Raw genomic sequence first — 26,883 nt, 5'->3', positions numbered from 1 at the left:
GCCTTTCATGCTCAGCGACGCTGCAAAGCATTCTTTGAAACCAATATACCCAGTCACAACACAACAAATCAGCATACAAAGAGGTAAATAGGATATGACAGTACCGTGGAAATACTTTGACACTTTCAACTCTCATTACTTGGAAGCTCTTCCGTTCTGATTTTGGCTCTTGTGACTAGGTCTGAACTATACTTGACTGACCAGATATTTTCCTTAGAATTGCGCCCCAGAGCTTCTCTATTATACATTGGTAGATATTACTCCCGTCTGCGTTTTCCCATCATTACTCGCGGTGGATGATTGCAGATCGTCAAGCTGGACGACAGCGCCGTTCTCATCTTTCTTATTGTGCGGACATTCATCGTCATGACCTGCATATATCAATCAGCATCTGTCTCCAAAAGCACTGAACCGAAACTCACCTTCCGGGCCTCCGTTATCCTCCTCCATCGACTGAATAAGCGCATACTTCCCAATGCGATAAAATGTCGTTATGAACTGCGCCAATGCAATAAAGAACGGCATAAACTGTCCGGGTTGACTCAACGTATGGACGCCAGAGATATTGTTCCACTTCAGCGCCATCTCCACATAAACCACAATACCCAGCTCGAAAGCAATTTCGAAGGAGCCGGTGCCCATGTCTGGGTGTTCTCCTTCTTCACTCCTGTGATCTTCCCTTCGCCACCCTCGTGTCCATTGTGAGAAGTTCGAGTAGACGAGGGCAGGTAACACTTTTATCCATCAGTCTCTTGTCACTCGCAGCCTTTTTGGGAACAGTAAACTCACTGAGTAGATAAACCAACACACCGCCTCCTCCTCCTATCACCGCCAGAATGGTACCCGCCTGACTGAACTTCCGAAACCAATTCCAAATACTAACCCTCTTAAAGAAAAACGCATAATCGTCCCTACAACTCCGAGGCAACGTATCCATCCCATGAAACCAAAACCACGTCGTCAAACTAAGCAAGCAGACCACCTCGCCGAGATAAATCGCAACCGTCATCGGCTTCTTCCAAAACGGGACTCTACATGCTCCCAACTGCACAACCAGCAGACTTAAGATAGGGAAGACTTCCACTGCTTCGATTCTCTGCTGAAGGATAAGGCGGAGCAGGACCGTGCCAGTCGCTAGGATAAAGATAACGACTGCGTGTCCGATGCTGTCGTCTACTTCAAGGACATGGGACGCGAGTCCAGAGATCTGAGCGGTGAAGATTTGGAGATACAGGCCGATACGGATTCCCAGCCCGTAGAGATCGCCATTGCCTACGATGGGGCAGTTGTCACCGAGGGTTGTGCCTAAGGCGAAGGCGGCATCGACCGCTGTTGAGTTCGGCATAGCTGCGGGTTGTATACTTGGGTAGTTGAAGATATTCACGAAACCAAGCCCCGTAGATTCCGTTACGAACGGACAAGATAATTTTTAACGAAGAGGAAACCTCAGCCTTGATTATATGAGGTTTCGGTGAGTCGATGCAGTGGTGTCATGTGGCTGCCTTTTGGCGCCCTGATGGTGCAACTGCAGTGTGGCTATGCAAGCTTGGCCCCTGGATTGAACCACTCAAGGCCCGTCCCGCACCACTCAGCCTCCGCAGAAGCCCGGCTTTGGTGCAGAAAACCAATTTCCAGGGGTCGCAGAATGGTCCAGTCTAACTGGGAAAGAACGCCTGCATGAGGCTGTCACCAGGGCTGAAAGTGTGGTTCCACACTGCAACAAATATAACCCTCGAGGCTGCGGACTTCCGCCTGCGAACCCTCAAACTTCCTCCTTGTCCCCCGTACGAAAATGCTTATTTAACTCCTTCCACGAAACGAACAACTCCCCATCTCCATCAGCTTATCGAAACCATGTCGACAAACAGTACGTGTGGTCCCATTATGGGGACACCGGATATCTACGGCGTCGGCGTGCGCATAGGCCTGTATTCGCAATGGGTCGCAACACTCCTCGTAACCCTCTTCGCCCCAGAGGAAGAGGAAACCTTCCGCATTGTCAACCTCACGATCCAGACCTCCATCTTCCTCGGTATCGCCGTGCAATCCGCAACCGAAACAAACGTCGTGGAGCCCATCATCGTGCTCTTCCTGATGTGCGGCTCCTTGTCCAGCCTGACGGGGAACAGGATCACAAATTTCTCCCATGTGAGCGGGGTGTTCAGGGCGCTTTTTTATACGGCGCTGAGTGCGTATGGTGTTTGGTATTGGTTTGAAGGCGTGGACAGGATGATGGAAACGCAGAAGAAGGGCTGTAACGCAATTGCTTTTTTTGGGAGGACGAGAGTTGATGGGTGGTTCCGGAAGCTAGGGAAGGGAATCTCTGTCATCGGACTCGTGATTTCGATTTGTCTGATTGGGTTTTGTGCTGTTGCTTTGTGGAAGCGCTTTCAGGAACGCCTTGATGCTGCGATGCGGAGGCCTAGGAGGCAGCGTCCGCAAGTCGAGATCGCGTTCTTGGTGTTGTCGGGGGGACTCATTGCATTCTCAATTTGCATCGTGGAGTATTTGATTCGGGTTAATGATGTGGATGGCTTGCAAGGGTTCGACGCTGTTGGGCAGTTGATTCCGTTTCTGATTGGAATCTTGGAGCTGACGAGTATTGGGTGGAAGATTTTGATCAAGGGTTTGTTTATGAGGAAAAGGTGTTGGTTTTTGCTTGGGAAGCACTTATGATATACGTAAGTATTCTAAAAATGGTTCGGCGTTTAGGTAGTTAGAATGCGACAGGAAACCAAAGCTTTCTCTGGACCAGGATTCTATTTAGCCCTTTCGACGATAGCAAAGGCACATTTGGCATACCAATCTCTCATCCACCAATTTTTGCTCAATTTTCAAGGAAAAGATCAAACCTCAGATCTCCTTCTCAACATTCTTTGTTGAGGGGCCTTCCAAGCGCTGCAAAACATACCTCTCAAACCATTTGCTTGCCTCGGCCTTACTAACCTGTTGGGATGCAGAGTCTTTCTCATCCAAGCATCTTAATTCCCGCCTCACTTTGTCGACGATCTCTGAAGAAGCCCCTGGTGCTATTTTAATAATATCTCCGTAAATAGATCCGTTAAGGTTGACGCCAAAAACAACCGCTATATATTGCACAGCACCGCCCCATAACAAAACCAAAGAACTTTTGGATGCTGGCCATGGAGACAACAACACTGCAGCCCTCCCTCCCGCCATCAGCGTATAATCAAGCGTAGCCTGCTGCGAGGTGCCTCTAGATGTAGACGCCGCAAGAATTAACCCCACAGCTGAAGAATTCCAAAGCGACCGAAAACTACTTGACAACATTGTAATGGCTACAACTCCCACTTTTGCAGAGGTGAGTCCATCAACTGCCTCATAGATTGCGCTGTTAATCTTATACTTCCAATTTGGTGGGTCGGCCTCGGCAAACTGGAAAATATATGCCTGCTGACGCGGTTTCTCTGGAAGATACAGTTGAGGGACGTAAATAGCTTCCAGGGCAGGTAGTCTGTAATTCTCATCATGTAACGATCCTATTCTGGCCAACTTGTCAAGACACGTACTAATACATCTGCCGTCAGGCGTAACGGCGATATATATCCCGACCAAAGTGCTACTCTCGTCCTGGTCTCGGCAGCCCAGCAAAGTGATAAGGTCTCCTCCTTGCAAGGTGGAAGTCAGGCGTAGTTGGATTTCTAGACCGCGATTTGGCATCCTGTAGGCTGTTCTTGAACTTAGGTCATGGCTTCGAATCAAAGTTGAACTTTCTGTAAACAAGGAGGGAGATGTGGCAAGTAGACCATGTCCGGGAAAACCCTGATGTTGCTTCCATGCGAATAATGTGTGATCGTCGGATTGCTCCATAATGGCTTTCTGCAACCGCAAAAAAGCTTCCACGCCTCCTTCGCCGTACATCATAGGCATGGTGACGTTGAAGATTCCAAGAAGGCAGCTAGGCAGAGCGAGTTAGCTGTGATTCGTGATAACACCAACAATGCCGAGATATCCCTAGGAACATATTGACAAAAATGCGTATAAATCTGCTGGCATCCGCCGAAAAATTGCAGAGACTGATGATTCAATTGGGACTATACGTACTACGCAATATCTTCAGCCCGGGTCGTCGTGCGCATGGAAGCCGAAGATATTCTTTGAGCAACACTGCTGTGCTCTAAGTCCTGCCCTGCCAAAAGCTCCGTACTGAAGCGTGTGATACTTGAAATTAGGTTCCCCAACTCAGTTTTGCTTCCAATACTGACCCATTCCCGGCTATAGAAGAGGACCTTGACTGGAGCGATCAATTCTTGAAGTGTCCAGCCTCGCGTGAACCACTTGCTGGCTTTGAACGCCTCAACATCTGGCGCTCGGCCACCTACCGCATAGTCGAACAAATACGCATAACAGATCGTTGACCGCTCGTACAAGATAAACATTGAATGGATAGCTTCTTGGAGTTCAACACTGTTGGTCTTATCGATACAGCAAGTATCAATCCAAACGTAGCGCAAGCCGTCGCGCACAACCCGATCACCATAGGCTTTTATCTTCTGGTATCATGGATCAATTTTCTCTTTCTTGAGTACCGTATGGGGTTAGTAAGCTTGCTGCTCTTGCTCAGGAGTTAATCGCCCTCGGCTCAGTCAACTCGCCTGAGTAACCTGAGCGCCCTGAGCAACCCACCTGAGCTTCCACTGAGCCGCGTGCTGATTCTGGTGTAGAAGAGAAGCGCAACATCGCTGGATTCTACACAGCTTTAAATTTCACCATCAACGCTCTGAAGAATAGCCCTGGTGCTGAGCTTGGAACTGGTGAGGGCGGATATTAAGGTGTTGTCTGGTGGTGCTGTCACAAAGCGTGGGGAGGATGTTGCGACCGTTACTTTGATTAAGATTCGATCGTTGGGCAACCAGTCTGGTACAGAAGCTGCCGCCTGAACATCGATTTCGGACTGATTTGATGTAGCTACTGCGAAGCTTAGACAGGCAAGAGATATTATGGTAAGGGATATTGACACTGATTCGGATGAAATGACTTTGAATTTGAATGGTGATGTTGAATTGACAATTGCTGCAGTCAAGGCTTGAGAATTTTTGAATGCACTTGGTAGTTTGGAGTTTACAATAGATTTGTAAATAAATTGTCAAAGGCACCTGAACACAATGTCCTCCTTTGTAAATTTCAGGAAAGTATTCGGTGGCGTGTCACCATTTCAGCCTTTGGTTGCTCGGTATCGATACTCATCCAAAGCCGAACTTGGTTAGCCCCACCTCATTCCTGCGTGTTTTTCATTCTTACAAATGACTTATGCCACCACCGCTCCCGTTCAATATCTGATACATCATTCATTCTTCCATCGAAAGAAGTAACCAATCATGAGGCTATTCAAAACTGCGATAATCCAACAAGAAAAACCGAACGCTCCTTGGAAATCCTTCCGGTAAAAATTCCACAATGCCGCCGCAGCCCCACTCAACAACAGCACAAAGAAATTCATCCAAGCAATTGCACCATAATTAGGGCCCTCATCAATATGTACTCCCCAGCCATAAGTAACCGCTGGCGCATTGTGCGTAATACTCGTATCGAGTTTCTTGGGAAGTCTTCCCAACCACGCATCCTTGCTTGAGGGATTTGGACAGTTCATGTAATGCAGGAAGATGTGATCTGGGATTGGTATACCTCCAACGAGAGGACACGGATCATACGTATAACGTTTTGCATCGACTTCGATCTTCGGGGGTAAGGCAAGAGGTTTTTCGAGAATTCCCACTCGGTGACAGTTTTCGACGGAGATCTAGTGGAGGTGAGTAAATCACTGTGCTTGTGCGGCTGTCGGAAGAATCTCACATGGACATAGTTGACTGCAGATGGCTTGAGGAGCCAAAACCTCGCTCGAAAGCCACGCAACTCCAAGTACTTCTTTTTAATGCTTTGGAACAATTCTTGGTCATTGCTGATATTGCCAGTTGGGATTTCTCCGAGCACCTTCAGATACTCGCCGATGTTAACGCAAAGTTCCAAAAATTGAGGGCTCTTTGGCGGAGTTGAATTCAAAGGAGTCTGGAGGAGTCCGTGGCTAATGTGGTTGACATTACTTTGATTTAGGAGGGACCTTGTAGGTGAATGTTGTGAGTTATGAGCCCTCGGGATGCTGAAAGAGCTATGATGAATAGGCTGCATGGGAGTGAGAGATTGTGCCTGAAAGTTCGGATTGGAAGATGGGGTTGCGGTAGTGGGGCGTCTTAAAATCGCAGATAACTTGGCAAGTGTTGGTCCGCCGTCGTCTTTAAGATCTGCGTATAAACTATTTCCACATCCCTAGCGGAAAATTGAGGTTCAGTACGCTTCAAGTAAGAGTCTCTAGTATGACTTACACAAACCCAGTCCAGTCGTCTATGACCTGGTCGAAGTAGTGGACGCCATCGCCGCTTCAGCAGGCCCCACATCTTTTGACTAGTGCTGGATGAAGATCGGTGTTGGATCAACTGACCATCGGTGATTGTTTTCGCAGGATCTTGCAGTGTACTCCCTCGAAAACTACAGTTTTCGTCCTCAATCCGAGAGAAATTATCAATGGCTAGGGCCGGTCGGTGTATATTGAGGTTGTGTGCTCCCATAGAGGAGCTGCAAGCCTGTAGATTCGTTTGCAATACCCACGCTCTTTCCTCATTGACGTCGTCTACAAATGCCGGTTCGACTTTGCCATTGCCCGCTGTGCTCAAAGTAGGAGTACCGAGCACATTCATATCATGTAATTCATTTGCGGTCTCTTGTTCTAAACTGAAATGGTGTGAGGTTATTAAAACAGGCAACTCTGAGGGCTGCGGATGATATTTGGGGTCGGGTCCAGCATGGAAGATAAATCTATGTCCATTTCGAGTTACCGGTTAGTATTTTACCAATGTTTCGACCTTCCTCAAAGATAGTTTACAGAGTGACTTACGGGTTTCTCAATTGTTTCGATGAAGAATAATGGTCATTCGAGTTCGAATGACCGATTTCCTGAAGTTGTCTCTCGACTTGGTGTTCGATATCAAAATCTTTCATGGTTACGTCTATATCCACTGAAGAATCGGAGGGACGAAGGAAAGTGATGGGTTGCCTGAAAAGAGACTCCGCCCCAAATGTGTCACCTTCTACGCCACCTTCTCCATCCGCATCTAAAGTGAAATGGTTCTTCTCGTCGTTGGACTCATCTAACTTCGGCCATTTGACTTGATGTGACATCTCTTCCTCGTTTTCTGGAGATTTCCGCTTTGTCGAAGATCTCCTATCTGCTGTTGCCGGGTGCCACTGTATGTCCTCCATGCATGTTTGCAAAGTGGGTATGACTGGCTTGCTACCGTCCGACGTGGGAATCAAGAAGTCTTCCAAATTCGATTTCAAATTTGAAAATGCAGCGGAAGAAGTGATGAAGCCTCGAACTTTCCGTAAGTTGCGCAAATCTGGCTCATCTGGATCGTTATAGTCGCTGCCCATTGATAACTTGTCGTCCTCTTCATCGTCTTCGTTCATCTGGATGTCTTGCCTTTCGGTTGATTTTTGCTGATAATTTTCGATGAACATCTCAAGTTTCATCTTGTCTTCAACTTTCTGAAATTTGAGCCTGTTCATTGCTGACACCTTTTCATGTCCGCGACTCGTGAACTCATCTCTGATCAGACTCGTAGCGTAAGCACGATAATTGTAGATTATTCGAACAGCACCCTTTTCGAGTGGTGTCTTTGCTTCTCCACGGAGATCTATGGCGCATGTCTTCAGCAGTCTAATAAAGACTTTGTCAAAGCGCCTTGGGTCCATTTCTTCGGTAGCTTGTAGTATCAAAGGTCGAAGCTCGGGGTGATTAGCCAGAATTTCAGCCAGCTCTTGAGGTGCACCCTTGACTTCGGTTTCACCAAGACCCGACAATGTTGTTCCTGAAAATCCGCTATCGTGAGATGTGTCTGAAAGAGACTTCCGGGGTTCTCCTTCGGCTTGGCCTGCTCCAAGTGGCTGGCTGTCATTTACGCCATTCCGAGTATTCCGAGAGACTGGTTGTGATTCTTTGGAAGTAGAGGCATTTGAGTTTGGCATGGATTTTGCGCTCTTGTATCCGCTATCCTTTGAGAAGACGGTGAAATTGTCGAGCAAATGCTCGTGAGATTCTGCTGCAGCCTCATCATTCACATCTACAGACATGTGTACCCCATCCCATGGAGTTCTCATATACTGTCTCAGAGGAGGTAGGGAGATTTGATCAGGTCTTGTGTTGAGAAATTTCGGGGGGTCATTGTTGCTCGTAGATGCACTCAACTCTCCAGAAATTTCATTCATTTCGGCAGGCATCCTTGCTTCCCATCGATTATCCGGAGGCCACTGGGCAGGCAAATGTGTGGTCGAATAAGTCGAATAACCAATAGGTGTCTTTATGGTGTTTTGGGTATTGTGATTGTTGTTCGCAGTTGCAGGAGAGACTGTATAGACATCCTGCGATCTACGCTGGACAACGAGGCGCCTTCTCCTATTCATGCTCCCATTCCACCAGTTCTTGACAGCAATATCACTTCGTCCGTTAAGCCTCCTAGAAATCTCGGCCCAGCGTTTACCCATTTCTCCTACCATCCTTTCAATTTGGAGTCCTTCTTCCGGGCTGATTGGCTCATGGTTCAGGGATGGCTTGAGATTCTGGTGATACCGTTCCCGGCATTGCTTTGGCGATCTGCTTCCAAGGAGTTGTGCGATTCGAACCCAATTCATCGCTCCCTGAGTATGAACGAGCTGTGCCAAATAGGCATCCTCGGCTTGCGACCACGGCCCTCTTCGGTGAGATGACATGTCTTATTGAAAGTACCTTTCCTCAGGCCTCTAATGTACAAATCGTGTTTGAGTTTGAATCCTGTAAGAATAACTGAGACCAATGGCTGATATCTCAATGCTCATTGTTGTGTGTGCGTAGGATTCAAGGATACTTGTAATGATATCTCCTCGCGGCTCAATGTGAAATCGAAATCAGGACGCCGAAAGATGGATAAGGCTGCTCCAGTGTGCCTTGCCAAGCTAGCGTTCTGCACTGCCCCATTGCTCCGCGGCTATTCAGAGACATAGCCAACCACTTTCTCTGATCCGCCAATCTCTTCTCGATGCCCATAATTCTGCGGAAGCCACACCAGTCCGGAATCCGCGGATGTCATGGATAATGAACGAACCTTGAAACTTTCTCCACAGACTCGCTACCTGAGAAGAAGAAAACACCCAGGGGACGTACGGATGGAAGTTGTCTAAAGGAGGGTTTACTGAAACGGAGAGATGATAATTTCGTCGGTGACATCTTCAACATCCGTTAATTCAAAATTATCGTGAAGTTCTTTCTCGATACTATTATGTGTCCGCAAGATGGGAAACGTTTTACTGATCGAGTATCTGCGCCAGCATGGGCGCTTATAGCAACAGAACTCTAGTGCGTTAGGATAAATATACTTCAGCTCCGAGATCATGTTACCTTCTCTTGCGTTTGGTTGGGGACGTCATGAGATTTAGGAATAGTTAATAGCCTTGGGCATTAAGTCATCGGCCATTATGGCCTGAGTGCCTGAGGTAATGACTTAAAGCCTGATTAAAGCCTGATTCAGGCTGACTCAGGGCGTGCGCAGTCTCTGCCCAGGCTCTGCCCAGGCTCTGCTCAGTGTACCCGTTCGTACCTTCCACTAGTTGCCACTAGTGGTTCGTGAAAGCGACCTGGCCGGAGGTACTTCTAGCCAGCTGGTCTGTGCGGTTTGTTCTACAAATTTAGCGAGGACCACTGATTTTGGGGGATGGCCAGGTCGCTAGTATGGCCAGGTCGCTTTCACGAACCACCAGTGGTAACTAGTGGAAGGTACGGACGGGTAACGGCGGAGCAGAGCAATGGAACGAGCGCAAAGATCTCTATTTCCTGTCTTGTAGAATACAAAGCTAAGGAGAAGAAGAGAGAGAGAGAGTAAAAGAGAGAAGAAGTACTAGCTAAAACGACTGAAACGTTGGCCTGACGGGTGAAACCTGTCAGGTGACAGCCTACCCCACATAATGCCAGCTAGCGCCATTATACTCAGGCATGCTCAGGCTCGGCTTAAGGTATACTCACCCTCAGCACAGGTTAAAGCAGCAGTTGCTCACGTCGCAGACTAAAACGGAGCTAGCAACAAGGAAAATTAATCCTGAGTCTATGGGTACCCAAGCTTGCGTTTTCCAGCTCTATCTCTACTTCTGAAATCCTGGAATGTTACTTCTTCGTTCTCGCTGCCCCAAGTGTGGGAGAGAATAGCATACGGCGGCGGGTCACCGTAGAAGACTTCGAATTGAAGAGGCCGGGTGGCTGCATTGAGGAGCCGCATGGTGTATGATAGGCGACACAGAGCCCGATGAGAGAAGCGAGCTATAGTGAGCTATTCTCCGCCCCTGAGAATATAGCCTGTGTCCAGAAACTTTCAAGAAGTTGTTGATGGAGAGCGAGAATTGGCCATGATAATGGAAAATTCAGTCATCAGCCGCACAGCTTGATGATTGTCAGGTCATTTGGCATCTGCATGGCCAAAACACCAGGCGCGTGACCTTGGCTGAACACTCGTGGTGTAGTTTTTCTTTTCCTTCATTTTTACCACTCCCCTGGACTAGGAATAGGCGTTAGTGAAAACAAAAAGCTATAATTACATTGCAGTATTTGACATACCTTTGCAAGAAATCATCGGAAAACTTGTACAGACTTATGAGGTTTGCTTAGATCCGCTTCCCCTATTTACGCGACATGGGCGAAGCTAAGACTAGCTTCACGCGAGATCATTAACTTTAACGAGTGGCCCGAAGGGACTCTCCCCCAAGCCCGAGATCCCAAATATGTTGCCACTATACTATGCCCAGATATGGAGACCAGACTCTAAGGAGGATGCTCTAGTCTCTGCCCAAGTTACTGCAAATGCCGTCGGGGTAGTCCAGACACGAGCCTTCGCTATTCGGAATGATGTGCACAGCCTTCCTGAACTTCGAGCTCCCCACCGGCAGTGAACAAATTCCTGGCCGAAATCATAGCAAGGCAAGTATTCCTTGATTCGCGAAGGTTTCCCAGATGAAGGGAATGCCATCATTTCCACGCTATGTGGCGATTCAATCCTTTGACTCGATACGCTGCTTTCTGTTGGACTTTCAAGCACATCAAGGTCACCAAATGGCGAATCGTTCTATCCTCTACAGAGATCATTCGTCAACCATGCACATTACCCCAAGAAAGTCATCAGTACCACACTTTATGTTTTGCTCTCCGTGCCACGTTGGGATGTCCAAGGAGACTAGAGAGAGCCCTACTTGATTTTAGGAGCTAGTTCTACTGAGATTGGCGTGTGCTATTGTTTAAGTAGACTGATTCCGTGAAGTGGAAGCGACTCGCATATATGGTTTAAAAATATGGATGCAAAAGTAACATGCGGGTTGCTATAAAGAAATACCTGAGCGGGGGAAAGTAACACCCGATTTCCCCCAATTCTAACTATATGGTCACTACTTGTGAACTCGCAGATATCTCGGACCCTCAATGCACCAGTTCTACCGGACCACGACATAACTGAGCTCTTGTCGCCAACTCAAGTTACCCGGACTTTGGCTTCAACGCCTTCATGTACGCCTCATAGAACTCCGTATTTGTACCCATCACATATGCAGTCATATAATTCCTACTATCAGCATGCCCGTGCTGTCCGCCTGCTCCGCACACGCCAACTTTGACTTGCCCGCAAATGCAAGCACCCGGCATTTGCTGCACCAATGACAATTGCCCTGGCTATTCAGAGGAACCGTTTCATTCATAGCAAGACAGAAGTTGCGGCTGAGAGCATGGTTAGCAGTCCCCAAGCGGGACACTCTTCCAGCGCAGCATTCCCCGCGAAAGTCATCCCCTGACATTTACCACAGAACTACCAATTGTCCTGAAGACCAGGGCCAAGGACTTCAGAATTCATGTACAGTGCTCCAAATACACCTGGACCGAACAGCGCAATCGATGTGCTGATCGTGACGTAATTCTTGCCCCAGCCTCCGTTCTTCTCAACCCAGCGGTACCCAGACGTGTCAGTCATCCTGTCCCATCCAAGCGGAGTTGTCGCCATATCGTTTAGTTGCTTGGGGCCCTGCTATTGGAGGCTTTGCGTCGACGCCGTTTACACCAACGGGCTCGAAGACATTTCTTCTCGACAATTGTAATGTAAGCAGTAGCCAGACTTGCTGCACGGTTTGTAGGGTCGTCAACGAACCCATCGATGATAGACAAGAGCATACGAAAGATCGAGACGTTATAGTTGCCGTAGCAGTAAGATCTGTTGTTGGCATTAGTGGGATGTGGCGGGTTAATGACACTCGGATCCCTGCACATCGTATTCTTGGTGGGACCGGCTTTCTGTGTGAAGAAATTCTTGAGCGTGGCATCTCCTGACTGTTGTCCGCCGTTCTTGGCCTGGAGTCTGGGTTCTAAATCCCGGGGGTCTAGTCTTGACAGAAATGGATGCGCTGAAAGGATGATTATTCCACTCCTGAAATACTGCCAGAGTGATGATTAAATTGTGCTGTCTGACCGAGCTTGCGTTAGCTCAGCCGTGCCTCAAAGCAGAAAAGATTGGACTCCTTCCAATACCCGGTATTCAGTGGTTTGCCTTATTTCAAGACTGTTTAATTGATGTAGCCCAAAAAGTGGCCTGAGTGCGTCTTTAATCATCAAGGAATTCAATTTCTATTCATCTTACCTCTCCTCCACAGCCCCAGGCGCATTTCTTCCTAGCAGAAAGCAATCAATCCTTGTACAAATGGGCTCTCAACCCTGGAATCTTCACCCCCACAATTTCTCCTCTCCCACCAGCCTGGAAATTAACTTCATCACATGGGAGTCCAGCATATCTCAATTGATCAACCGCTTCCCAAGTCATACACGCGGTACTTGTGACCGCCTCCCCACTTTCTCTCCCATCCTCTTCAAACACAGTCCTCCACCTCTCTCCTTCACTAACAGGATATACCCTAGCGTCCAACATAGTCCCGTTCCCATCAAACAAAATACTGTCAAAAGCGAACAGCATGTCTTTCCCAAGATTCGTCCACTTGGGAATCTTCATCCCTGGTCCAGAATCAATGGTTACCTCCAGCGACGAGTTTCCAGAGACATAGCGCCCACCATACTTGGCCAACGCTTGCTTCCTCGCTAGTTAATCAAGCCTTGGTACAAGTTCCGCCTCTACAGCATTGAAAAGTTCGATGCTGGCCGTATACGCATCCTCACCCGCAACCGCGATCGCCACTCCCACCTCGTATTCGGGGACCACAATAATGAGCGCGGAGTATCCAGGGACGTTGCCTTGTTTTGTGTAGTGGTCGATATAACGCGGTGTTGGTGTAAGGGAGGATGGGCGGTAGATCTCCCAGGGTGCGCCGACGGCGTTCGTTGAGGAGGTGAAGGCGTGGGGCTTGAGCCAGGCGCGGGTCTGGGGTGGTGTGAGGAGAGTAGAATTTAAGATGGCACGGAGGAAGATAGAAAGGTCGTGGGTTGTGGAGTAGAGACCTGCGGTACTAGTTGATGTCAGTACAGGTAATTTAGGGAGGAGGGGGAGGGTGAGGGTGAGGGTGACATACGCTTTGTAATAGTCAAATCCGTTGGTAAACCATTGTAAGCCTACAGGCACAATTGCTTTGGACAAGGATGGAAGATCAAAACCAGTATTTTGAAGCTTCAGTGGACTTGTGATCTTGTTGGAGACGAGTTGGGTGTAAGGGATGCCGGTGGTATTCTCAAGTGCGTACCCTAGGAGAATGTATGCGATGTCTGAGTACGCTGCTCGGTCTCCTGGCTGCCAACTAAGGTCATCTTGGAGAAGAAGGTTGAAGAACTCTACAGATAGTCAGCGACCAACCACAAAGGGCTAGGACACAAAATCTACTATTGCGAGTACAGGTCGGCTGCCCGGCAGCCCCGGTGCCACAATCTGGAATCTCACCAGGTTTCGGTGCTGGAAAACCGAGCGAGTCCAAGTTACTTGCTCGGGTCAAAAGATCGAAGGCATTAACTGCACATTCAAGTTAGCCCGAAGGTAGTGGGGTAACAGGGAATCCCTATCATACCATCCCGCGGAGTACCAGATATCTGACTCGTGAGCATTCCGATACTAACCTCAGCCCATTTCGGATCATTCAACTCAGGAATGAACTCGGAGACCAAGTCTTCCATCTTTACATTATTCTCGAGGAGAACGGCGAGGACCGTGAATACGTTTGTCACGCTTGCAACACGAAATATCGTGTTATTATCAACTACTCCCACTCCTGATTCGTTGCGAACTGGAGCCGTATAGTTGTAGGTGAAAAAGGTAGAATTGGCTGAAGTGATTTCGGTGGAGATTGAAGTAGTTGAGCTGTTCCACTTCGAGGTGTTGTTTCCGGATGAAAGGCCATCGAGAATGTTTGCGAGGGTTGAGAGATCCAATGATTGGAGGTTTGAAGGAGGTGGGAGAACGGGTCCTGTTGGTGGGCACCTGGCGAGCGCGAGTGAGGGGACGGCCAAGATGAAAGAGATATGTGCAGTCTTCATTGTTATTGAATAAGTCTTTTGCTTAAATGGGAATATATTGAATTTTCTGGACCTCTCCAAGGACACAGTTCAGCTGTTTTATCTCCACGAACGAGTTCCACCCGGCCGTACTGTTAGGACGATATTGGTGCCAAACTGCTTGTTACGGACGTACAAGCCTTTACAACCAGGGACGCGTGGTAAAGTGACGCATGTCTGCAATTAATCACGATGTCAGCAGCGAGGCTGAGTCTTACTTCGAGTAGTACAGAACAGCAACCTTCCAATATGCCTAGGAAAGTACGAAAGCCACACCGCAAGTGTCAAATTCAAATAAATCCATTTCTAGCCGCCGCACCGTCGGATAAACATTATCTCCTTTCCGGGGTTTTAAGTGTGTGCCAGGGGTGTATTTTTCGAAGCTTTACTTCTTCGTTTCGTCGGTCTGGATTTGCCCGACGACAACGTTGCTTACCCGAACATACAAAATGCTTGGGGACAACCCGAAGCATCACCCCTGCAACAGCTGTGCGAGGAATAGTACTCGGTAAGTTAGCTTCAACTCTTCGCCACAGAAGCCAGAAATGTTATTATGAGGCAAGTAAGACTCGCTTAGCATTCAAGGGGCAAAAAGCCCTCCCTAAGCCGTAATTTAAGCGAGATTGGAAAGGGGCAGGGTGCATGAGAAGTTTCGCAAGAGTCACCCTCACGTGGTTCGTGCCTCAACTCAAGTTTACTTGCGACCTCCCTTTCTCGGTCGCATCGTTCCGCACTTCCCCATCGAGTAATGTGGAACAAGAAGATAAAACGATTTCCTGCCCGCGGTCGAACGGGGACTTGGCAGCAAGGTCAGCAATGTACCCTTCGACCATCAACCTCCGGTTTTTGTATCGTGTGCTTTAGGTGGGCGGTAGCTTTCTCAACCCTGCCCCAAAATTCCTGTGGTAAGACTCAGTTGGCAAGAGGCGCAGCCTTGTAGACAAGAGGCACAGTCAAAATGCTGTAATGGCTGCATGAAAATGAACAAAGATGGCAATGCAAAGGCCCTCGAAGATATGATATAGAGACTAGATTCTACTTTGAAATTTCTGATACCATTTTCCAAGCGTTTGCTCCTCAGCGAACTACCTTCCTCTCTCTGTTACTAGAGCTTCTCCCGACTCTTCTTTCAAAATCTATTCGTCAAAGTACCCTTCTCTTCCGCCACCTTATATCCATCTTCTAACTTCAGGCAATCATCCAACATGAAGCTCCCGACACTCTTAGCCCCCGTTATCACCTTTACGGCCCCAGCACTAGCCTGCCTCTGCGTCTATGGTAGCATTGCTAGCGACACCGCCCTCGCGCCCCTCGTTATGGGGGGTCTCCGCCGCCCTCGAAAACGGCCAAATAGTCTGCAGCAGCGACATAGGCTCACGCTTTGATCAAAACAATCACTTCTCCATGGGCTGTCACCTCCCTGGTTACGTCTATGCCTTCGCCAAGGATGGGAAAATCGCGTGGTTTGCAAACCCATCGCAGGCGCTCTCATGGGTTCAGCCAAATTACCCGGATACCTACGAATGCTATAGCGCGTGCGGCGATCAGAGGGGTCTGTTCCTCAAATGTATGGATTATAGTTGGGATGTTTGGGAATTTTGCTAGGGGGAGGATTGGTGGCGCTTTGGAAACGTCTACTCGTTCGGCCGGGCTCACCTGGTTCTCGCTTAGCACGCTTACCAGGTGAGGGAGGGCAATATGCAAAGACCACCAATACGCAAATTTTTTGCTATGTATATAGAACTATGGAGTTTTAGTCCACTATAACCCCTATTTTCCCTATAAATCGTAATTAGTAGCCTTCATTTTCCAATTAATTACGTCCCAGTAATTAGCTTCAAACCTTCGTATCATTTTTTTGTACTTATTTCTCCAAGGCTTACTTAGCCTAGTATGCCTTATATTAATTACCCGAGCTTCATCCTTATTATCTGCGTTAATATCCTTTCTCTCTTGCTCCATAGTAATCTCCCCATATTTCTGAATAATCCTACTAGCTTCTTCTTTTCTAGCTAAACGCTCCTTCTCCGCAAGGCCCAGATCTAGTACCCTTTGTCTAGCAAGGGTACCAGATAAAATTGACCTCTCTAATACCGCCTCTATCTTCTCTTATATATATAAAACCGAAGGAGTAATAGGAATACCGTCCATTAATTGCATTATACGACTTTTAATATAGTTAATGCCTCGTTTTCGCGTATATAGTATTAATAGCATAGGCCAATCTGCCTAGTCTTTGTGGGTGGGAGTACGGGATGGCAGGGTAGCAAAACCAGGAGAAGAAGGTAAAATTAGTAAAGAGTATTGCGGAGAAGTTGGAGTTCGCAGATACTTTAAAAGCTTTTTATACTTCTTTATTTTCTGTAGAACTCTAAGCGGATTAAGAGGTATTAATCCAGTTTTCTTAAAGGAAGAGATTATAATATACCGGCTCTTGAAAACTCTATCCCAAAACCTCTGGAAAATCACAAAGAAGTCTGTCTTATTAAACTCCTCTGTACTATTAAAAATCTTTCGACGAAGCTCTTTTTAAAACTAGTATTTTAAAGATTAGAAGACGATAATATTAAGTAGTTAAAGAAGGTAAGTTATATATATAGGTAATCTGAAAGGTCGAATACGATTCTCCTAGTAAAGGTATAAAAATTCGTTAGATAAATGAGAACTATACCTATTCTAAAAGGTCGAATACGATTCTCCTAGTAAAGGTATAAAAATTCGTTAGATAAATAAGAACCATACCTATTAAAAATCAAGATCCTATAGGCACCCGTTTGTAAAGGAGGATAGTACTTAATAAAGTACTTGAGATATTATAAACCCAGGTAATTATTTATAAAACTAGTAGGAGAGTATATAAATTCGATACCGCTATTAAGTATCCGTAGGAAATATCCGCAAAGATAGTATGCTTTCTTAAAAATAATATATATAGGAACCTTCCTTCTACTATAATTAATTATAGCTATGACTATAACTAATTCTCGATTATCTGGATTAGTATTATATACTATTTCGTAATCTAGTAGTACGTATATAATATCTCCCGTTACTACTCTAATTTGGAAGCCACTCTCGTTAAAATTAGATATATTCTTCGTATAAATACTCTATTTTCTCCTATACTTATCAAAATTAGTAAAATACTCCTTAATATCCTCTATAATATATATATTCAGGCGCTTTGCAGATATTGGTTTCTCTCGAATTTGCTTTAGGAACTCGTAGTTACAGGCAATCTAAGCTTTTGTCTATCTGCGAGATACGGAGGAATTAATATTACTAGTATTATAATAAACTAGCCTGGAGGCACTTATCTGAATTATTTCCAGGTTAGGACTCCGCCCAGACGTATAGAGTATCAAGAGATAATCTCTTAAAGACTTATCTTGTAGTACTGAGAGTTTTTTATTATATCCACTTCGAGAGTTACTTGCAGGACGACCCCTCCGCCGGGCCATTAATCGATCGTATAGGACTACAAACTGGACTGTAGCCTTCGTTCCTCTTAGCCTAGGATCTTGATCCATAGCCTTAGAGGCCCTAGTAATTCGCTCTTTAATAGCTTCTGATTTGGGTGGTATTTTGGTGGGTTGGAAAATCGATGGTGGGGTAGCGGGAAAAAAATTTGCGTATTGGTGGTCTTTGCGTATTGCCCTCCCTCACCTGGTAAGCGTGCTAAGCGAGAACCAGGTGAGCCCGGCCGAACGAGTAAGGGGACGGCCAGACAGATGAAGGAGATATGGGTGTGGAATAGTTGGCACTTAGTCTTTTGGGACTCGATGTTGGGAAGAGCAGGGGATCTATTTCATGACAAGTCACGCGTGATTCAATTTGAGGCGTTGTTCTTTAATACCACTTTGAAATTACTGATCACCTCCTGCTGCTCAAAGTACTCAATGTTTAAACTAGCTGATAAGTCTCCTCAAAACTCCACGATCTTGACGCTCTTCTGTATCCACAAGCCACATTTCAGACCCTCAGTTCTTTCTTCAATCGCCGTAAATTCTTCTGCTCCCGTTTCGACATCTCTCTACGGCCTCACTTTTCTTCCTTAAAGATCGCAGCTCGTTCTTTCTTCTCGGGTTTCGCCCTTAGATACTTAAGCTATAACTTAACTCGCTCGGATTCAGCCATGGCGGAGTGAAATGCTCGTTTCTGATCAGTCTCCTCGGGTTCTACGTTTTCTGCCTGCATCTTTGAGGCCAGTACAGATTTATATTGGGGAATGGCTAGATGCTTTTCTAAAGCATACATGGCGCTTCGTTTTCTCATGATATGTATATGTGGGCCTGTTTGAGCTGGCCATTATAGCAGCCGTGGTACCACTCAGCATGCTGCTGCAGCCATCGTGGCAGAAAATTGTGTTGTGACTTTGAATTGGGAGGGTGGAGAGGACGATAGAGTTGACGATAGAATGGAATAAACATTATGATTGTAGAGACACTGCATCTACTTCATAACGTGCGGGATGACGTGGGGGTGGAAATTCTGGGCCTGTCATTAATCTCGGCCACTACTGCGATTTTGGTTACGGCCCATCCGCAGAAGTCGATAAGTCTTTGCAGTATTATAAAAACAGCCCTCAGTTTCCAAAACTCCAAGGGGCTGTTAAGATTCAAATGGTCCTGTACTGCCTAGTTCGTTCAAAATTGCAATGGAAAGTTAAAGTTCGTCGTTGTCCTGAGTGAACTATGTACATCCAACTTGATTCTCCAACCACCGGTTTCACAGGTGGTGGTTTTTCGCGGACCTATTCAAGAAAAAGAACCCCCAGACGCCAAAACGCTGTATCTACCCATTGCTCGCCAGCATACGAAATCAAAGCAAAATGTCTCCCGCGAAGAATTGTCCATTGCTTCACCAGTTCTGGAAGAATAACACTTCAACGGTATTCCCTAGCCTCCACGTTTTGCTCACTAACAATCGTCCTGTCTCATGATAATGTTGTAGCGATCGGTATCAAACAGCTGGCCTCCAGCTTTCTTGCCGCTTCTGCAGAGGTCCATAAGATGATTAAGATCTTGTGCATAGGTCGCCAAATATGGGGATGCCGGAGAGATCGTAACATCGTTGTCGTTGCAAAGAAAGATTGCACTACTGTACGAGCAGCTGATGCGCGAGCAGGCATGTGCATCTATGTTAATGCGTGTGTTGAGGTTTTTGAGGTAGGAGATGCCGTCCTGGATTGCTGAGGGAGTTGCCCCAACCCAAGGCCAGCCGCTTACTGGGATGCAGAGCGGTGGCAGGATCTTGTTTCTCTTTGATACCAGTTAGCCAGTGTGACATTGTGCGACGGCGACTCGGGACGTGTGGCCTCACCTTCTCCATTGCACGAGTCTCGAGGCCAAGTGAATCATGCTCCTTCAGCTCAATTTCTGGATATATCTCCTTAAGCTGAGCCCAAACTGTCTATTCCTCATGAGCAAAAGTGAAGATAATAGGAGGTTAACGATGGATGTACCTCAGCAGTACCATTCAATTCGTAAGAATGGTCACCGATCTCACCCTTGAAAGTGGCCGGTTGCATCTGGTATTTCTCGAAGGCGACGGCAGAATGAGCAGCATCGAGTGGCAGGCTAGCAGAGAGAACGAGGGTGATGAGTGTGGCGATGAGGAAGAGGACGTTGGTAATGCAGTAGGGATGCATGATTGCGGGTTGGCTTCGAGTTGTTTGTACGAAGCTTGTCTGGATGTTTGGATTGAGGGTGTGAGGAGACTGCGTAGCTTGGTTGATTGGTGAGGTTGTTGAGGTTGTTGAAAGATTGGTGATTGAGAAAGGTATGGAGAAGTTCAGGAGATTGAACCCTGAATATGGGACTTTGTCAAACGTCACTTTCGTCAAGGTGAAAGGCCACCACCTCAGCATTGTCAACTTGGCTTTGCATTTGAAAAACCATCTGGAATCCCTCTTTTGCAAAAATGAGCTTGTTAGTACCCAGCCGTTTTTCATGACTTATTTATGATTCTGGTGATGGTGAGTTACTATCTGCTACGAAGCGCTATTTCGATACCCGCTTCAAACACTTCAAGAAACCTACACAAGCATTTGAATCTCAATCGAAAACTGGTTAGGTATGCAGTCAAGTCTTGTAAAAAGTTGGAATAAATTTTAAGAGAGCCTCCTTCGTTCAGATGGAGAAGTCTTGTTCTTGAAGTGTTTGGGGTGGCGGAAGCGAACTACCGAGTGTCACCTCCCCCAGCTTTACCAGATATCCTCTCTGGTGGCTCTCTTCCAGAAACACAGAAACTCCGAGGTGGCACGAAATTGAAGGGAAGTAAGAATCCGGTGGGCCAGTCCGATCCATGTTCGCAGTCAGTTTATTGGCATTTGGCCACACACGTTTGTATAAATGGAACAGATTTTCCTTCAAGTAATCCATAATCACTTTCTCGCAAATTTTTAGGACTAATGTTCCTGGTATAGTCAACCTGTACCATGAAAGTGCCTTTCTTTACCACAATAAATCGTAAGACTCAGAGCAACTCCAGTGAAACAGGCGGGGTTCGTGTACTTCGTACTTGTAATAAGTAGACCTAGACATCTATATTTCTGGTTACTGTAAGAAACGTCATACAGTAGTGTAATGGTGATATAAAACAAGTAGTAATATAGAGTGTAGAATGGGCTTCCACAGCGTGGGATCACAGCGTACGAGTGAGGAGTGAAATTAGAGAGTGAAGGTTGGTTGATTTCTAAGAACTAAGAAGGAGAGAGGGGTAATATAAGCGGATTGCGGACTGTACGGATATCCGGAGGTCACATGACAGAACCACGTGACCCAGGGGATAAAATCCCCACCACAGTAGCAGCTAGCAGAATGTTTACACAGTCAGGACCTGATCAGTAACAGCATCATCGATGGTGTCTCGGACATTCTCACAGAGACCAATCCGAATATATCCCCCAAGTGCAGACTTCGACTTTTTCAACACCAGGCCAATGGAGCCGCTTGCTATCGAACGGGCATGTTTACCTCCACCCACCCGGAAAACGATCACATGTGGTTAACCCAAGGAGAAAAGTTAGATACAAGTAAACGTTTTACATCTGTGCACGAATGGCAAAGCGAATGATGAGAAAGGGAACCCTCAGCTCTAAGTTGTCACGTGATTGGCGGGTTGACGAATCATTCCATCCAGATTTACATAGTTGGAAGCTCCTCTTTGCGTGTACCGATATCCATTCGTCGTCTTAATAAGGAATCCATTGTTTTAAAATTCTGGCCACTTCGCTAGCCACTTGGCTATTGAGAATTAAATTTCAGTTTATCAACTTCGTTAGATGTGAAAAAGGAGGTGAAATTTGAGACAAGGCTCATTCTGCGGTTCGTGTCCCAACCGGCGACCGTAAAATATTTTTGCAAAGAAATTCAATTTCCCCCACTAGATCATTTCGACTTCAACCCCTCCTTCAACAATACACCTCCAAGGCCACCATGGATATAACAATGACAGATAGCGGCTCATCTTCCAGCCGACAAGGGCAAGTCCAAGTCCACTTCATCACCAATTCTCCCGACGTCGAGCTGCCAGAGGGGAAAAGGCAGCTTCTCGTGCCAACCAGTGAGCAGAACTCTAATCCGATGAGCTTTAGCAGCGTTGACTGACAGTCCGCAGATGTACGAAGATATGGCCTCTCCCAGATCCTCAATTCCGAGTCCATGCTCGACACTCCTGCTCCAATTCCCTTTGATTTCCTGATAAATGGCACCTTCCTCCGTACAACCCTCGAAGAATACCTCACCGCAAACGGATTATCCTCCGAAACGACCCTGAATCTACAATACGTACGAAGTTTAATACCGCCTCTTTACGAAGCAAGTTTTGAGCATGACGATTGGGTCAGTTGTGTGGACATACTGTCTCGGAGCTCGGTAGCAGGCATTTGGGACGGCAGCGAGGTGGTTCCTGGTCAGGAGCGCATACTGTCTGGGTCTTATGATGGATTGCTGCGGGTTTGGAATAAATCTGGACAATCGATTGCGACCTCCGCATCATCGAGCGCTGGTGGACACACATCAAGCATCAAGTCTGCGCGTTTCATCTCACCAACACAAATCGCATCTTCAGGCCTGGATCGCACAATCAGAGTATGGAAATATACGGAGGCTGAAGATCACTTCTCTGCTGAGTTAAAGCCGATTCTTGAGTTGTATGGACACAAGGGAAGCATAGACTCGATAGACGTTCATGGACCCTCAAATCGAATCCTCTCAGCCTCTGCAGACGGAACGATTGGCTTATGGACTACGCTCAAAAAATCTGCTCCATCGGCGCCTGCAGAACTTCTCACATCTGGTCCCTCAGCGAAGCGCCGAAAGATCGCCACGTCAACGTCCACCCCTCAGCGTGGTCCTCTCTCCACAATCAAGTCCCACACATCTCCTGTCGCGGCAGCAATCTTCAATCCTCTCGATGCAACAATCGCCTACTCCGCGTCCCAAGACCACACCGCCCGAACCTTTGATCTCACAACATCAAGTTTGGTGGATACGCGAACAACCTCACATCCTCTCCTCGCCCTGACCGCATTGCCCGGTATCAGCAGTCAGTTACTAGCAGCAGGAACCAGCGCTCGGCACATCACACTCCTCGATCCCAGAATCTCAGCCCAATCGACACAAGTCATGACTTTGCGTGGCCATACTAACAAAATCGTTTCCATCGCTCCAGATCCAGAAAGTAATTATGGATTAGTGAGTGGCAGTCACGATGGGACCTGCAGAGTATGGGATTTGAGGAGTAGTAGGTACGGGACGAAAGATGAAGGTGGTGGTTTGGTTGGTGAAGCTGTGTATGTCGTTGAGCGGGAGAGCGCGAAAGGTGGAAAGAGACCGGTTGGTGGAGAGGGAATCAAGGTCTTCGGTGTGCAGTGGAATAAAGATGTTGGGATTGTGAGTGGAGGAGAGGATAAAATGGTGCAAGTTAACAGAGGGAGAGGCGTTACGAGGCCAGACACTACGTAAAAGAAATGATTAGAGCTTGATACCCCAACCCTTCTTTGCCCAAGCGCTCGACAGCCCTATCACGGTAAGTATATCCAGAAGTCATAACGATTTCTTTCCCATCCCATCTGAGACATGTTTTCATTATCCATTATCCATTATCATTTTCATTTCTCATACTCCAGCGTTTCAATGCCTCGAATCGTCAACGGTCCAACTAGCCCCCTTCGCATCCATCTCATGACCTCTAAACACTTCCACAGCAGGCATCTCACTATATCTTTCAACAGTTGGGCTTAACTCATACCTCACCTCCCAATCCCCTTCGGCCTCCGCATACTGTTCCCTCCTTCCCCCCTCCCCTCCCATATCCCCTCTTCCCATCATCCCTTCACTCCCCATCATCTCTCTTCTTCCCATCACCTCTTCCCTTCCCATCATCTCTCTTCTCCCCATCATCTCTCCTCTTCCCATCATCTCCCCTCTGCCCATCATCTCTCCTCTTCCCATCATCTCTCCTCTTCTCATCATCTCTTCCCTTTCCATCATCTCTCTTCTTCCCATCATCTCTCCTCTTCCCATCATCACTCCTCCTCCCATAACACCCCGGCCATCCAACTCCTCGCCCGCACCAGGGCGAGGGCCAGGACCAGGACTATAAGCCGGCGGGCGCGACTCCCGATCTCTGGGCGCCGACTCCTTCCCACTCCCAACAGCAATCTCATCCACTCCCGCTCCTTCTTCCTCCCTAGCTTGCTTCCCCCTCCGCGAGAAAATCAACCACAAAAACAGCGCCAACAGCAGCAAGAAGACCAGGGCGATCCCGGCACCGATCCCGGCCTTTGCGGCGGTCGGAAGTCCGCCCGGGGGAGCGTTCGAGGAGGAGTCTGTGGGGAGCGGGAGAGGTGTGGAGGTTACGAGGGGGGTGCCGGAGATGGTTACGGTGAAGGCTTGGTAGGAGGTCGTTGGTGGGATTGAATTTGCGGGGTTGGGGTTGGGGTTGTTTGGGTTTGAGGGGCTGGAAGGGGAGGACCCGGGCGTTTGGCCTCCTATGACTGTGACTGTGGGATTTGGTGAGTTGGGGGGTGACTGTGCTGGACTGTTGGCGGGGTTCGTTGGCTGGGATTTTGTGGACGGGGGCGAATTATCTGTAGGAGAGGGAGATGTTAGGACGGGAGATCTTATGGGGTTGGAGCTTGTGGAAGGTGCCGCGGCCGATTTGGAGGTTGGGTTCGTACTGATTGCGCAGGCTGATGTGCAAACTGTTGCACCGTTGCATTTTCGAAGTGAGACTGAAGGACAGCAGCCGCCTGTTTCATGTCAGAGGAAGTTCGTTATTTATTCTTGTTTTTCTTTGAAGTTTGGTCGGGATGGGAAAGACGAACCGTCGAGAGATACAGATCCTGCAGCGCATCCGGTACTAGTACTTGCAGCAGCTGGGCTCTGCGATGTTGTTGATACGGGACCGATAGGAATAGAGATGGTAACACCGCCGGTAGATCCTCCATTTGAAGTCGTAATGCCTCCGCCACCTGTGACTGTCGCCGGGGTCGATAGTACTGTTGTTTCTGTAATCCCTGTAGTTGGGGTAATGATGGTGGTATTTTGACGCTTGAATCGAAGCCCAAAGGCTGCTTGGACGAGAGGCGGCGCTTGATCCAAGACATCAAAGACGGGATCGAAGTTGAAGCCAGAAACGCAGCTCAGCATAGCAAACAGAGCCAAGGCATGACAGATCATCGTCAGGAAATGCATCTTTGGATGGTCATTTTGGGGTGAGGCTCAAAGGACGATCGGCAGGGAAGAGAACGGCTTCATTTATTCCCAAGAACAGGACGGCTGCAAGTGCGGGGTCCTTGGGAAAGGTTTTGGTGGGGTGCGATAGGTGTAGCGGTCTGGAGTTTGAGGATCCAGAGGAGCTGCGTGGTGGCTGGCGATAAGAGCGGATAAGCCACTTGCAGGGGCACGATCTGACAAAAAGGCTGCTGTGCGTCGGAGCTGGAAGCCCAGCCTTACGATCTCGTTGGTTTTTGCACAGAGGTTGCCTGTTTCTACCCAATGGATGGTTATCACTTGCATCCTTCGAAGACTCGGATCATGGGGGCACACACACGCATCCTCCAGGCTTTGTCTTTTCCGGTCCTCCAAACCAAACAAGAGAGGGCTGTCATAGCGTGCTGCCTCGCTGTTCTGCTTGCAAGGTGGCAGCATTTCACCCAGAGACATGTCTAAGACTTCCTGTGCTTTGCCACCGCCTTCTCTCACGCGCTTGGAAAGTTCCGAGTTCTAGTTCTGGCGGTGATGGTCATGGGTGGTGGCAGGGGCTACAAGGCTGAATTAAGCGAGGCGCCCCCCTTTTATTACTGGCCCCCGAGTCTTGGCGAGCGCTAAAGGCCGTGCAACAGCCAAACGCTCAAAGCCTGAATCTATAAATGGGGCAAAAAGTAGCGAGGGCGGTGCTGGATGGGGCAACGCTGGAGGCTTTAAGAGGCGAGTGCAGATAGAGATGTATCATGGAAGTAATTCGAGGTTGTGCGTCGCTTTGAACGATAGCCAGGAGTAGATTTTCGAGGAAGAAACTTGAGATTTAGAACTCAGGATACAGAACTTCGTTTACAGAAGATTCTATTAGCCCATAATGATTATCTGGCGTTCCGGTGACAACGACCAGTCATTCTGCTTAATCATATCACTGCATATTTGGGCTCGATATGCCACCCCGTCTCGCCACTTAACCAGCATCACACAAATATCGCATGCAGAGTTGGTTGCTACGGTTAAGAAATCCAACTCGTCGGGTTGAGTTGTCTCCATCCCGGATCCAGACAAGTTGTTCCAATAACTCTTTTGCCCTAATCGAAAGTCTCAATGGTAATTCGGGCTGAAGATGCGCGATACGACCAACCGGTCACTTAAGGTGCGTTTACAACCCGCGGTGGTGGAACTGCCATATCGTTATTTGACTTACTCACTTCATCGATGAGTCAATGTTTCCCCCAAGTCTTGCCTCAGATTCAGCGAGCACTCAACCATCTCAGGAATGATTTAATTACGAAAATCGGGAAATTTAAAACAGTATCAGTGGTTTTTGCGTCAAACTCCAGTTTCACTGCGGCTTCACTGCCAAACCGCAGTTTACATCGCATTTAAAGACACTGGTATTTAAAATTCCTGCACCACATTGCACCGAGGACCCCTAAATCTGAACTAAACTGCACGTCGTGATTTACACTAAGCTGAGGTCACACTGGTCCCTTCCCTGTTCTTTCGTGATTTCTCTCGTTTCTTGGCTTATCAGGATAGCTTGGTGTGCTGCTTCTGCAGTTCATTTTGTTGTCATGGCTGTCTGCATCGCTTCTGAATCGTTGTAAGGGCCTG

At 47.6% G+C, this 26,883-nt stretch overlaps 11 protein-coding genes across 11 annotated transcripts; 2 read left to right on the top strand and 9 right to left on the bottom strand.

Moving 5' to 3' along the window:
- Window positions 1-240: 240 nt before the first annotated feature.
- Window positions 241-1,345, bottom strand: K444DRAFT_643263 (uncharacterized protein; the record flags this gene model as incomplete). The annotated part of the gene is made up of 3 exons (XM_024884835.1): window positions 241-371; window positions 423-734; window positions 790-1,345. 3 exons carry the CDS (start codon window positions 1,343-1,345, stop codon window positions 241-243), a joined length of 999 nt encoding a protein of 332 aa, XP_024736889.1.
- A 396-nt stretch (window positions 1,346-1,741) lies between these two features.
- Window positions 1,742-2,811, top strand: K444DRAFT_613020 (uncharacterized protein). The gene has a single exon (XM_024880256.1). It carries the CDS (start codon window positions 1,855-1,857, stop codon window positions 2,674-2,676), a length of 822 nt encoding a protein of 273 aa, XP_024736888.1. The 5' UTR covers window positions 1,742-1,854; the 3' UTR covers window positions 2,677-2,811.
- Window positions 2,812-3,795: 984 nt separating this feature from the next.
- On the bottom strand, window positions 3,796-4,478 carry K444DRAFT_484609 (uncharacterized protein; the record flags this gene model as incomplete). The annotated part of the gene is made up of 2 exons (XM_024873077.1): window positions 3,796-3,919; window positions 4,066-4,478. Coding segments are annotated over 2 exons (537 nt in total), but the record flags the coding sequence as incomplete, so codon positions are not given.
- An 827-nt stretch (window positions 4,479-5,305) lies between these two features.
- K444DRAFT_529088 (uncharacterized protein) lies at window positions 5,306-5,713 on the bottom strand (the record flags this gene model as incomplete). Its single annotated transcript, XM_024874776.1, has 1 exon — window positions 5,306-5,713. A coding segment is annotated over one exon (408 nt), but the record flags the coding sequence as incomplete, so codon positions are not given.
- Window positions 5,714-8,466: 2,753 nt separating this feature from the next.
- On the bottom strand, window positions 8,467-8,766 carry K444DRAFT_498803 (uncharacterized protein; the record flags this gene model as incomplete). The annotated part of the gene is made up of 1 exon (XM_024873315.1): window positions 8,467-8,766. A coding segment is annotated over one exon (300 nt), but the record flags the coding sequence as incomplete, so codon positions are not given.
- Window positions 8,767-12,752: 3,986 nt separating this feature from the next.
- K444DRAFT_722915 (beta-lactamase/transpeptidase-like protein) lies at window positions 12,753-14,555 on the bottom strand (the record flags this gene model as incomplete). Its single annotated transcript, XM_024888574.1, has 4 exons — window positions 14,074-14,555; window positions 13,588-13,843; window positions 13,182-13,524; window positions 12,753-13,151 (listed from the first exon to the last, which is right to left on the bottom strand). The coding sequence occupies exons 1-4, from the start codon at window positions 14,537-14,539 to the stop codon at window positions 12,753-12,755; spliced, it is 1,464 nt and encodes a 487-aa protein (XP_024736884.1). The 5' UTR covers window positions 14,540-14,555.
- Window positions 14,556-16,336: 1,781 nt separating this feature from the next.
- K444DRAFT_529098 (uncharacterized protein) lies at window positions 16,337-16,588 on the bottom strand (the record flags this gene model as incomplete). The annotated part of the gene is made up of 1 exon (XM_024874777.1): window positions 16,337-16,588. A coding segment is annotated over one exon (252 nt), but the record flags the coding sequence as incomplete, so codon positions are not given.
- Window positions 16,589-17,508: 920 nt separating this feature from the next.
- K444DRAFT_722905 (uncharacterized protein) lies at window positions 17,509-18,152 on the bottom strand. Its single transcript, XM_024888573.1, has 2 exons — window positions 17,824-18,152; window positions 17,509-17,796 (listed from the first exon to the last, which is right to left on the bottom strand). Exons 1-2 carry the CDS (start codon window positions 18,085-18,087, stop codon window positions 17,668-17,670), a joined length of 393 nt encoding a protein of 130 aa, XP_024736882.1. The 5' UTR covers window positions 18,088-18,152; the 3' UTR covers window positions 17,509-17,667.
- A 1,324-nt stretch (window positions 18,153-19,476) lies between these two features.
- Window positions 19,477-20,207, bottom strand: K444DRAFT_663547 (uncharacterized protein; the record flags this gene model as incomplete). The annotated part of the gene is made up of 3 exons (XM_024886844.1): window positions 19,477-19,818; window positions 19,880-19,969; window positions 20,022-20,207. 3 exons carry the CDS (start codon window positions 20,205-20,207, stop codon window positions 19,477-19,479), a joined length of 618 nt encoding a protein of 205 aa, XP_024736881.1.
- A 1,762-nt stretch (window positions 20,208-21,969) lies between these two features.
- On the top strand, window positions 21,970-23,553 carry K444DRAFT_652839 (ribosome biogenesis protein YTM1). The gene is made up of 2 exons (XM_024885839.1): window positions 21,970-22,123; window positions 22,178-23,553. The coding sequence occupies exons 1-2, from the start codon at window positions 21,997-21,999 to the stop codon at window positions 23,524-23,526; spliced, it is 1,476 nt and encodes a 491-aa protein (XP_024736880.1). The 5' UTR covers window positions 21,970-21,996; the 3' UTR covers window positions 23,527-23,553.
- Window positions 23,554-23,694: 141 nt separating this feature from the next.
- Window positions 23,695-25,260, bottom strand: K444DRAFT_629829 (uncharacterized protein; the record flags this gene model as incomplete). The annotated part of the gene is made up of 2 exons (XM_024883115.1): window positions 23,695-24,815; window positions 24,891-25,260. 2 exons carry the CDS (start codon window positions 25,258-25,260, stop codon window positions 23,695-23,697), a joined length of 1,491 nt encoding a protein of 496 aa, XP_024736879.1.
- Between the last annotated feature and the right edge of the window lie 1,623 nt (window positions 25,261-26,883).

The sequence above is a fragment of the Hyaloscypha bicolor genome (assembly GCF_002865645.1).
Source record: "Hyaloscypha bicolor E unplaced genomic scaffold K444scaffold_73, whole genome shotgun sequence".
Classification (NCBI taxonomy): Eukaryota; Fungi; Ascomycota; class Leotiomycetes; order Helotiales; family Hyaloscyphaceae; genus Hyaloscypha; species Hyaloscypha bicolor.
This window is presented reverse-complemented; position numbering and strand designations above follow the sequence as displayed.

Bases quoted from the DNA above. Each gene is read 5' to 3' on its own strand.
- K444DRAFT_722905 (XM_024888573.1), bottom strand. From the start codon at position 18,087: ATGGATCAAGATCCTAGGCTAAGAGGAACGAAGGCTACAGTCCAGTTT. The intron at 17,797-17,823 runs GTATCTCGCAGA...ACAAAAGCTTAG, and splicing joins CTAGTAATATTAATTCCTCC to ATTGCCTGTAACTACGAGTT.
- K444DRAFT_613020 (XM_024880256.1), top strand. From the start codon at position 1,855: ATGTCGACAAACAGTACGTGTGGTCCCATTATGGGGACACCGGATATC.
- K444DRAFT_652839 (XM_024885839.1), top strand. From the start codon at position 21,997: ATGGATATAACAATGACAGATAGCGGCTCATCTTCCAGCCGACAAGGG. The intron at 22,124-22,177 runs GTGAGCAGAACT...GACAGTCCGCAG, and splicing joins GCAGCTTCTCGTGCCAACCA to ATGTACGAAGATATGGCCTC.